The following is a 12,500-nucleotide window of genomic DNA, read 5'->3' as shown; positions in this document are numbered from 1 at the left end:
GTCTTGTGGCTCTGCCCCTCTGCCCGTGTCTTGTGGCTCCGCCCCTCTGCCCATGTCTTGTGGCTCCGCCCCTCTGCCCATGTCTTGTGGCTCCGCCCCTCTGCCCATGTCTTGTGGCTCCGCCCCTCTGCCCGTGTCTTGTGGCTCCGCCCCTCTGCCCGTGTCTTGTGGCTCCGCCCCTCTGCCCATGTCTTGTGGCTCCGCCCCTCTGCCCGTGTCTTGTGGCTCCGCCCCTCTGCCCGTGTCTTGCGGCTCCGCCCCTCTGCCCGTGTCTTGCGGCTCCGCCCCTCTGCCTGTTTCTTGTGGCTCCGCCCCTCTGCCTGTTTCTTGTGGCTCCGCCCCTCTGCCCATGTTTTGTGGTGCTTGACTCTGTGCCCACAACAACTGAATCCAGTCCTCAACTGGTCATATTGGGGTGATGGTGCGGTCTACACACCTGTGTACCTCCCTGGATGTCTGAGGGATTGTGCGGGGAAGGCGTGGTGTGTTTAAGGGGCCGCAGGCCGGACTGACTGTCCTCTAGCATGACCATGTGGGACATGTCTCACCTGAGACACTTGACTTTCCTGCCATGATGTAGAATAACAACGCCACTGCTTGTGTGTTGACTGTGAAATCACAGCTGAGGACACTGGACACGTTGTGACATCCTAACAGTCCTATCAGTCCTAACAGTCCTGTCAGTCTGACGGTTCAAACGCTCGCCGTCTCATTTAGAACTGGTGTTCAGTAAATGTGTCCTTTCAGCACCTCCTCTTATCACCAGACTGACCCTCATGTTTGCTTCCGACGCCCGGCGGCTCTGAGGAAGTGCATGTCAGCCTATCAGCTCCGCGCTGCTCACACGGGGCCACGCCCCTAACCTGCTCACACGGGGCCACGCCCCTTACCTGCTCACACGAGGCCACGCCCCTTACCTGCTCACACGGGGCCACGCCCCTTACCTGCTCACGCGGGGCCACGCCCCTTACCTGCTCACGCGGGGCCACGCCCCTTACCTGCTCACACGGGGCCACGCCCCTTACCTGCTCACACGGGGCCACGCCCCTTACCTGCTCACGCGGGGCCACGCCCCTTACCTGCTCACGCGGGGCCACGCCCCTTACCTGCTCACACGGGGCCACGCCCCTTACCTGCTCACACGGAGCCACGCCCCTTACCTGCTCACACGGGGCCACGCCCCTTACCTGCTCACGCGGGGCCACGCCCCTTACCTGCTCACGCGGGGCCACGCCCCTTACCTGCTCACGCGGGGCCACGCCCCTTACCTGCTCACGCGGGGCCACGCCCCTTACCTGCTTTCAGCAGCACTATCTGGTCGTTCTGGCAGAGGTCCATGAAGCCGTGGATGCGCTTGGCGAACTCCACCACGTACTGGATGGCCTCCGTGATCTTGATGGCGCACAGCTGCCACATGACCTCCTGGGGCTGCCATGACGACAAGGAGCAAACCACAAACAATAACATGTTACCAGGGAGACGCTGTCAACGACTGTTGAGCACTAGAGGGGTGGGGGGGGGGGGGGGGAGAGAGAGAGAGAGAGAGAGAGAGAGAGATATATAACGACTAGAGAGAGAGCGAGAGAGAGAGATAACGAGTAGAGAGAGAGAGAGACAAAGAGACAGAGATAACGAATAGAGAGAGAGAGACAGACAGAGAGAGAGACAGAGGTAACGAATAGAGAGATAATGAGTAGAGAGAGAGAGAGAGAGAGCGAGAGAGAGAGATAACGAGTAGAGAGAGAGAGAGAGAGAGAGAGAGATAATGAGTAGAGAGAGAGAGAGAGAGAGAGAGAGATAATGAGTAGAGAGAGAGAGAGAGAGAGAGAGATAATGAGTAGAGAGAGAGAGAGAGAGAGAGAGAGATAACGAGTAGAGAGAGAGAGAGAGAGATTGGAGGGAACCCAAAAAGAGACAAAGCTAAGGTTGAAGAAAGAGATGCAGACCAAACTACAAACAGTGATCTGTATTTAACCCTACATTACCACTACATACAGAACGGTTCTATTTAACCCTACATTACCACTACATACAGTACGGTTCTATTTAACCCTACATTACCACTACATACAGTAGGGTTCTATTTAACCCTACATTACCACTACATACAGTACGGTTCTATTTAACCCTACATTAGCACTACATACAGTAGGGTTCTATTTAACCCTACATTAGCACTACATACAGAACGGTTCTATTTAACCCTACATTACCACTACATACAGTAGGGTTCTATTTAACCCTACATTACCACTACATACAGAACGGTTCTATTTAACCCTACATTACCACTACATACAGTACGGTTCTATTTAACCCTACATTACCACTACATACAGTACGGTTCTATTCAACCCTACATTACCACTACATACAGTACGGTTCTATTTAACCCTACATTACCACTACATACAGTAGGGTTCTATTTAACCCTACATGACCACTACATACAGTATGGTTCTCTTTAGCCCTACATTACCACTACATACAGTACGGTTCTATTTAACCCTACATTACCACTACATACAGTACGGTTCTATTTAACCCTACATGACCACTACATACAGTATGGTTCTCTTTAGCCCTACATTACCACTACATACAGTACGGTTCTATTTAACCCTACATTACCACTACATACAGTACGGTTCTATTTAACCCTACATTACCACTACATACAGTACGGTTCTATTCAACCCTACATTACCACTACATACAGTACGGTTCTATTTAACCCTACATTACCACTACATACAGTACGGTTCTATTCAACCCTACATTACCACTACATACAGTACGGTTCTATTTAACCCTACATGACCACTACATACAGTACGGTTCTATTTAACCCTACATTACCACTACATACAGTACGGTTCTATTTAACCTTACATTACCACTACATACAGAACGGTTCTATTTAACCCTACATTACCACTACATACAGTAAGGTTCTATTTAACCCTACATTACCACTACATACAGTAGGGTTCTATTTAACCCTACATTAGCACTACATACAGTAAGGTTCTATTTAACCCTACATTACCACTACATACAGAACGGTTCTATTTAACCCTACATTACCACTACATACAGTACGGTTCTATTTAACCCTACATTACCACTACATACAGTACGGTTCTCTTTAGCCCTACATTACCACTACATACAGTACGGTTCTCTTTAGCCCTACATAGCGTTCAGTCCAGCTGGTGCGGAGGGAGTACCTTGCTCTGGTAGCCGTCCATCTCCTCCTGTAGGAAGGCCTGCCAGGTCATCTGCTGGAGCTCCTCTCTCAGGTACTGACACGTCTCCATGTGGGACTTGGAGATGTTCTGGGACAGGTGCTCTGCAACACAACACACACACACACACACACACACACACACACACACACACGGTCTTGAATATGGACGCACTGCAACGCACAGCTTGGGAACGCAACTCATCGCGCTGAGCTTCTGTTTTCACCAGACGCAGGGAATGCTACGGGTAGATTCATAAAACATGACATGAGAATAAATTGGTACGGGAGACAAAATCCTGAAACAAAGGCTCTGTTTGTTACCGGGGAGGAAAGCACGCGGTTGTGATAAATGCTTTTGTCGAAAAGAAGATTCTCTAAAACTCTGGGGATGTTAAAAAAAATGATTTCCCCCGACGCGTGCCCCTCCGGATCCCAATTGGCCCTAATTAACAGACACCTAATTACCACATGCGCGCTTTAATGAGCTCTGAAGATGAGTTTCCAACCTCCTGCTATTTTAAACCACCTTCGGTGTCTGCTTCTGCCCCACGGTTGTGCTCTCTCTCCTTTTCTCTCTCCCTCTCTTCTCTCTCTCTACCTCTCTCTCTCTCTCTCTACCCCTCTCTCTCTCTCCTTTTCTCTCTCCCTCTCTTCTCTCTCTCTACCTCTCTCTCTCTCTCTACCCCTCTCTCTCTCTCTCTACCCCTCTCTCTCTCTACCCCTCTCCTTCTCTCTATACCTCTCTCTCCTTCTCTCTACCCCTCTCTCTCTCTCTACCCCTCTCTCTCTCTACCCCTCTCCTTATCTCTATACCCCTCTCTCTCTCTCTACCCCTCTCTCTCTCTCTACCCCTCTCTTTCTCTCTCTCTCTCCTTCTCTCTACCCCTCTTTCTCTCTCTACCTCTCTCTCTCTCTCTCTACCTCTCTCCTTCTCTCTACCCCTCTTTCTCTCTCTACCTCTCTCCTTCTCTCTCTACCTCTCTCCTTCTCTCTACCTCTCTTTCTCTCTCTACCTCTCTCTTTCTCTCTCTACCTCTCTCCTTCTCTCTCTTTCTCTCTCTATCTCTCTCCTTCTCTCTCTACCTCTCTCTTTCTCTCTCTACCTCTCTCTCTCTCTCTACCCCTCTTTCTCTCTCTACCTCTCTCCTTCTCTCTCTGCCCCTCTCTTTCTCTCTCTACCTCTCTCTTTCTCTCTCTACCCCTCTCTTTTTCTCTCTACCTCTCTCCTTCTCTCTCTACCTCTCTCCTTCTCTCTCTACCCCTCTTTCTCTCTCTACCTCTCTCTTTTCATTATCTCCCCATCCTCTGCTCTCATCCCCCTTTCCCCTCCTCTCTCTCATTGTTCTTCCTGTTGGTGGTGGGCTGTGGCTCAGTGGTAGAGTGGGTCATCCACTGACCACAGGGTTGGCGGTTCGAATCCCGGCTCCTCCTGTCCACACGTCGAAGTGTCCTTGGGCAATGAGCGGGCGAGCCCCTTGCATGGCAGCTGCCGTGATTGGTGTCCCCCCAGCCCTCATCCCTCCACCCCCCCAGAACTCATCCCTCCACCCCCCAGCCCTCATCGCTACATCCCCCCAGATCTCATCCCTCCATCCCCCCAGATCTCATCCCTCCACCCCCAGATCTCATCCCTCCCCCCAGCCCTCATCCCTCCACCCCCAGATCTCATCCCTCCCCCCAGCCCTCATCCCTCCATCCCCCAGCCCTCATCCCTCCACCCCCAGATCTCATCCCTCCCCCCAGCCCTCATCCCCCCATCCCCCGGCCCTCATCCCTCCACCCCCAGATCTCATCCCTCCACCCCCCAGCCCTCATCCCTCCCCCCAGCCCTCATCCCTCCACCCTCATCCCTCACTCCCCCCAGCCCTCACCCCCCCCCTCCAGCCCTCATCCCTCACCCCCCCTCACCTAGCTCAGCCATGGACAGGGTGGGCGAGGTCTCTCCGTTGGTGAAGGAGCAGTAGGGGAAGAAGCCGCTGGCTGAGCCGTAGTCGCAGAGCGGCTCTGGCTTGATCCCGTTGATGTCCAGGCCTGACTGGTCAGGGGAGGGCTGGATGTCCAGGTAGAACCCCCCCCCTCCCCCGGAGTCAGCCTTGGACGAGCCCAGGGAGGAGCCCCCCTCCGGGGTGTGGCGCTCGTCCATGTAGCCCCCCAGGTCGTCGTGGAGTTCGGTGAGGCCGGCGGAGGGGGCGAGGCCGTAGGCCGGCGTGAGGGGCTCCGCCTCCCCGGGCGTCTGGCTGTGGAGGTGGGCGTGGCCGGCGAGAAGGTGGGCGTCCCTCTGCTGCTGCTGCATGAGGCGGTGCTTCTGGACCTCGGCGTAGAGGCTGTCTCGCTGCTTCTTGGACATGCGGCCGAACTTGACCGCTGGACATGGGAGACAGGGAGACATCCAGAGAGTATGAGACAGGGAGACGGACATGTCCAGAGTGTGTATAGATGTTATAGAGTCAATTAACAAATGACAGGAATGGAATGACATGAATGTTCATGTTATGATCAGCTAAGCTTGGCTGTACAGATGTTTATTTTGCTAGTGTTTTTAGTCTAAATATATTTACACTTTGAATACAATCTTTCCAGATATGATCCTTCTGTTGCATGGTCACTATCCCAAGCCTGCTACCTCCTCCAACAATACCTGTGTAGCGTGAGATGATGTCATGTGGCAGGCGTTGTCCACACAGCAGGGACAGTCCAACACACACACACACACACACACCAGGGGCAGTCCAACCAACACACACACACACACACCAGGGGCAGTCCAACCAACACACACACACACACACACACACACCAGGGGCAGTCCAACCAACACACACACACACACACACCAGGGGCAGTCCAACCAACACACACACACACACACCAGGGGCAGTCCAACCAACACACACACACACACACACACCAGGGGCAGTCCAACCAACACACACACACACACACACCAGGGGCAGTCCAACCAAAACACACACACACACACACACACACCAGGGGCAGTCCAACCAACACACACACACACACACACACCAGGGGCAGTCCAACCAACACACACACACCAGGGGCAGTCCAACCAACACACACACACACACCAGGGGCAGTCCAACCAACACACACACACCAGGGGCAGTCCAACCAACACACACACACACACACACACACACACACACACCAGGGGCAGTCCAACACACACACACACCAGGGGCAGTCCAACCAACACACACACACACCAGGGGCAGTCCAACCAACACACACACACACACACACACACACACACACACACACACACACCAGGGGCAGTCCAACACACACACACACACACCAGGGGCAGTCCAACACACACACACACCAGGGGCAGTCCAACACACACACACACCAGGGGCAGTCCAACCAACACACACACCAGGGGCAGTCCAACACACACACACACACACACACCAGGGACAGTCCAACCAACACACACACACACACACACACACACCAGGGGCAGTCCAACCAACACACACACACACACACACACACACACACACACCAGGGGCAGTCCAACACACACACACACACACACCAGGGGCAGTCCAACACACACACACACACACACCAGGGACAGTCCAACCAACACACACACACACACCAGGGGCAGTCCAACCAACACACACACACCAGGGGCAGTCCAACCAACACACACACACACACACACACCAGGGGCAGTCCAACCAACACACACACACACACACACCAGGGGCAGTCCAACCAACACACACACACACACACACACACACACCAGGGGCAGTCCAACCAACACACACACACCAGGGGCAGTCCAACCAACACACACACCAGGGGCAGTCCAACCAACACACACACACACACACACCAGGGACAGTCCAACCAACACACACACACACCAGGGGCAGTCCAACCAACACACACACACCAGGGACAGTCCAACCAACACACACACACACCAGGGACAGTCCAACCAACACACACACACACCAGGGGCAGTCCAACCAACACACACACACACACCAGGGACAGTCCAACCGACACACACACACCAGGGGCAGTCCAACCAACACACACACCAGGGGCAGTCCAACCAACACACACACCAGGGGCAGTCCAACCAACACACACACACACACCAGGGGCAGTCCAACCAACACACACACACACACACCAGGGGCAGTCCAACCAACACACACACACACACCAGGGACAGTCCAACCGACACACACACACCAGGGGCAGTCCAACCAACACACACACCAGGGGCAGTCCAACCAACACACACACCAGGGGCAGTCCAACCAACACACACACACACACCAGGGGCAGTCCAACCAACACACACACACACACACCAGGGGCAGTCCAACCAACACACACACACACACACCAGGGGCAGTCCAACCAACACACACACCAGGGACAGTCAGAGCCACTGATATGCTAAGCAAGCATATGAAATATGAATGGAAGTCATTTGATAAGACAACTGCGACTGTGCATGAATGGATGACTACTCAAATGGCTGAGTTTGGATGACAGCTTGTCCTCCTGAGTCAGGGAGGTAAAGAGTGAGGAGGGAGAGAGAGGCGGAGAGGGAGGGGAGGACAGAGGAGAGTGAGAGAGGTGGAGACAGCGGAGGAGTGGTGTACGTAGGGCCCTCTGTGTGCAGAGGGAGGGGAGGAGGGGTTGACCTTGGAGAGAGAGACAGAGAGAGACAGACAGAGAGACGGAGAGAGAAGAGAGAGAGAAGAGAGAGAGACAGGCAGAGGGAGGGGAGAGAGAGGGAGACAGACAGAGAGACAGACAGAGAGAAGAGAGAGAGAGTAAAGAAAGAGAGAGAGGGAGACAGAGAGAGAGGGAGACAGACATAGAGAGAGAGAGGGAGACAGAGAGAGCGACAGACAGAGAGAAGAGAGAGAGAGTAAAGAAAGAGAGAGAGGGAGACAGAGAGAGAGGGAGACAGACATAGAGAGAGAGAGGGAGACAGAGAGAGCGACAGACAGAGAGAAGAGAGAGAGAGTGAAGAAAGAGAGAGAGGGAGACAGAGAGAGAGGGAGACAGACATAGAGAGAGAGAGATAGAGACAGAGAGAGACAGAGAGAGAGAGAAAGAGAGAGAGAGAGAGACAGAGAGAGAGAGAGAGACAGAGAGAGAGAGAGAGAGAGAGAGAGAGAGACAGAGAGAGAGAGAGAGAGAGAGGGAGCGGTAGTGGACTCATAAGGCCTGTCCTGGTTAGAGAGTGCTGTCAGTGTGTGTGCCCTGTGAACTCCACAGCCTGTCGCTCTGTAGATGGGCCCTCATCACAGAGCCTTCCAGTACCATCACACACTCACACACACACACCGGCACACACACACTCACATGGGCGTGTGCGCACACACACACACACACACACACACCAAACTCACCTGATTTATTGTCCATAGACAGCTAAAGTGTGTTTACTCAGACAAAATACCAGGCCTGACATAACGGGCCATACACCACTTCCTGCAGCTTAGAATACTGGTCTCACTGGTTCATACTGTATGTACAGGACAGTACTGTCCCATCTGGTCTCACTCAACCCACCCACTGCGTACTGTACGTACCATCTCGTGACATGCCCCCTGCGTACAGTACGTACCATCTCGTGACATGCCCCCTGCGTACAGTACGTACCATCTCGTGACATGCCCACTGCGTACTGTACGTACCATCTCGTGACATGCCCCCTGCGTACTGTACGTACCATCTCGTGACATGCCCCCTGCGTACTGTACGTACCAACTCGTGACATGCCCCCTGCGTACTGTACGTACCATCTCGTGACATGCCCCCTGCGTACTGTACGTACCATCTCGTGACATGCCCCCTGCGTACTGTACGTACCAACTCGTGACATGCCCCCTGCGTACTGTACGTACCATCTCGTGACATGCCCACTGCGTACTGTACGTACCATCTCGTGACATGCCCCCTGCGTACTGTACGTACCATCTCGTGACATGCCCACTGCGTACTGTACGTACCATCTCGTGACATGCCCACTGCGTACTGTACGTACCATCTCGTGACATGCCCACTGCGTACTGTACGTACCATCTCGTGACATGCCCACTGCCAGGCATTTCTGCAGCCGACAGTGCTGGCAGCGGTTCCGGCTGGTGCGGTCGATGAGACAGTTCTTCTGGCGCGGGCAGGAGTAGGCGGCATTGCTCTGCTGACTCCTCCTGAAGAAGCCCTGGACAGAGGAAGAGATGAAGGGAGAGAGAGAGAGAGAGAGAGAGTAAGAAAGAAAGAAAGAAAGAAAGAAGGAAAGAAAGAAAGAAAGAAAGAAAGAAAGAAAGAAAGAAAGAAAGAAAGAAAGAAAGAAAACAATGGTTCAAAATCACCTCACACTCTCTCATTGAGGAGAACACATCAAAGGAATTAATCTGGACAAATCATTAGCTTCCCCTCGCTGATCCAATAGTGCTGACAAACAGAAGGCAAACCCAGACTTGTAAAAATTGGACGAGCAAATGCAAATGCTAATTAAAGCCGCAAGCGGCTATACAGGGTCAAGCTTCAAGTGACCACGCTGCAACGACCACGCTACAACGACGACGCCTCAACGACCACGCTGCAACGACCACGCTGCGACGACCACGCTGCGACGACCACGCTGCAACGACCACGCTGCTACGACCACGCTGCGACGACCACGCTGCGACGACCACGCTGCTACGACCACACTACCATGACCACGCTGCTACGACCACGCTGCAACGACCACACTACCATGACCACGCTGCAACGACCGCGCTGCAACGACCACACTACCATGACCACGCTGCAACGACCACGCTACAACGACCACGCTGCAACGACCACGCTGCAACGACCATGCTACCATGACCACGCTGCAACGACCACGCTACCATGACCACGCTCCAACGACCACGCTGCAACGACCACACTACCATGACCACGCTGCCATGACCACGCTGCAACGACCACACTACCATGACCACGCTGCAACGACCACGCTGCAACGACCACGCTGCAACGACCACGCTACCATGACGACGCTGCAACGACCACGCTGCAACGACCACTCTGCTACGACCACGCTGCAACGACCACGCTGCAACGACCACGCTGCTACGACCACGCTGCTAGACCACGCTGCAACGACCACGCTACCATGACCACGCTGCCATGACCACGCTGCAACGACCACTCTGCTACGACCACGCTGCAACGACCACGCTGCAACGACCACGCTGCTACGCCCACGCTGCAACGACCACGCTGCAACGACCACTCTGCTACGACCACTCTGCTACGACCACTCTGCTACGACCACACTGCAACGAGCACGCTGCAACGACCACGCTGCAACGAGCACGCTGCAACGACCACGCCTCAACGACCACGCCGCAATGACCACGCTGCAATGACCACGCTGCTACGACCACACTGCTACGACCACCCTGCAATGATTGAGAGCCACAATGAACACATCAACAGGCCAGACTATTACAGCACATTTGAGTTACAACATCAATGATAACACAATGAAAGTGAGATGGGCGTGGCTTTGCACATAGTGCATAATGTACTTCCCTCCCGCCTGCACCCCCCCCGCCAGCGCGCTTCCACGTGGTGCAACATGGTAGTGCCCTCTTTGTGTCCAGTGAGTTTAATGTTCCTAGATTATTGTTGTACAAAATTATAAGCAGTTGAACTTTGTGGCCCAGTTTTTTTAATTTTTAATTTTTGAATGCCATTTTCTACAGTCACAGCCCAGTCGTGCCAGTTTCTACAATTGCAGCCCGATTTTTTTAAACATTTTTATTGTATTTTTCCGCCATCTTGGATTGGATCTCTTAACTGTGAAGACCCTATAGGGAGACATGCACCCTCAACATACTGTATGTATGAAATTTCAGACCGATTGGACTTTATGAGAATAAACTTTTTTTTATAGGTTTTGCCCAATTTTCTACCTGCAGCCAAATCCATCATGTTCGAGACTATGGCAAATTGCAAGTGTGTTCCCCATGAGGAATGAAGTAAGTGTACCAAGTTTCATACATTTTCATCAATCGGGGTGGACATGGCAGCATTGTACGCTAAATTGCTTATTATAGCGCCACCTATGGGCGACTCATGGTGAGTCATTGTGGCGTAGTTACTCATGGTGAGTCAATGTGGCGTAGTTACTCATGGTGAGTCATTGTGGCGTAGTTACTCATGGTGAGTCATTGTGGCGTAGTTACTCATGGTGAGTCATTGTGGCGTAGTTACTCATGGTGAGTCATTGTGGCGTAGTTACTCATGGTGAGTCATTGTGGCGTAGTTACTCATGGTGAGTCATTGTGGCGTAGTTACTCATGGTGAGTCATTGTGGCGTAGTTACTCATGGTGAGTCATTGTGGCGTAGTTACTCATGGTGAGTCTTTGTGGCGTAGTTACTCATGGTGAGTCATTGTGGCGTAGTTACTCATGGTGAGTCATTGTGGCGTAGTTACTCATGGTGAGTCATTGTGGCGTAGTTACTCATGGTGAGTCATTGTGGCGTAGTTACTCATGGTCTGTAGTTGTGACATGCGGAGTTACAGCATTTTTGGTTGAGGACTTCAAGAGTTATTTGAGGGCGTCAAGGAAAATAATCAGAATACCAACAATTACAATAGGCTTCTACGCACCTCCGGTGCCTGACCCCTAAAAACAGAAGAGGAAACTCGTACCCATCAAATATTATCAAGTCATTCCCAAAGACCACACAACATCTAGACCCGGGCTTCCGTGCTTCTCCGTTAGCTGCCCATCGGCTGTGTGATCAGCAGACAGAAGCTAACAGCTGTCACACTCACATTCTCTCTCTGCAGCCATTAGCGCCGACAAGCTGGACTCTATTTCACTAAATAGCCTGATTTATAGTCCCAACTGGGTGCTCTTCATAACCGCTAAACATTAAACAGCTCTCTGACTCAGATAATTAGCAGTAATGAGTAAAGTCTCTTTGCAAATGAAATGTCTATCTTCTCTCTGACTGAGGGCCTATTTAAGAGATTGAGAGCATGGTAGTGAGGGAAGGCGTGTCAGGACAGACACTGAATGATGCTGGTTGAAAATGTATTATGGCGAGAGAAGAGATGAGCGCTTAAAGCTACAGTATGTAACTTTTTCACTGAGACTGCTTGAGCTAGCTACTGTAGTATACTAGAGCAATGTGGGGAAATTCCATCTGCCTGGGTAAATTCAGTCTGCT

The 12,500-nt window shown here is 52.5% G+C and overlaps 1 protein-coding gene across 1 annotated transcript in view; it reads right to left on the bottom strand.

The window, feature by feature from the left end:
- LOC311308097 (nuclear receptor ROR-alpha A-like) overlaps window positions 1–12,500 on the bottom strand; it is a gene marked incomplete at both ends in the record, with an annotated part of 37,804 nt that overhangs the window by 4,001 nt on the left and 21,303 nt on the right. Inside the window, 4 exons of the mRNA XM_084437033.1 lie at window positions 1,296–1,428; window positions 3,231–3,352; window positions 5,159–5,614; window positions 9,341–9,482. Coding sequence (XP_084293159.1) covers window positions 1,296–1,428; window positions 3,231–3,352; window positions 5,159–5,614; window positions 9,341–9,482 — 853 coding nt within the window. The remainder of the gene's footprint in view (window positions 1–1,295; window positions 1,429–3,230; window positions 3,353–5,158; window positions 5,615–9,340; window positions 9,483–12,500) is intronic.

Source organism: Borostomias antarcticus (genome assembly GCF_949987555.1).
Source record: "Borostomias antarcticus genome assembly, chromosome: 4".
In the NCBI taxonomy this organism is placed as follows: Eukaryota; Metazoa; Chordata; class Actinopteri; order Stomiiformes; family Stomiidae; genus Borostomias; species Borostomias antarcticus.
The sequence above is the reverse complement of the archived record's forward strand: the minus strand, read 5'-3'. Positions and strand labels throughout refer to the sequence as shown.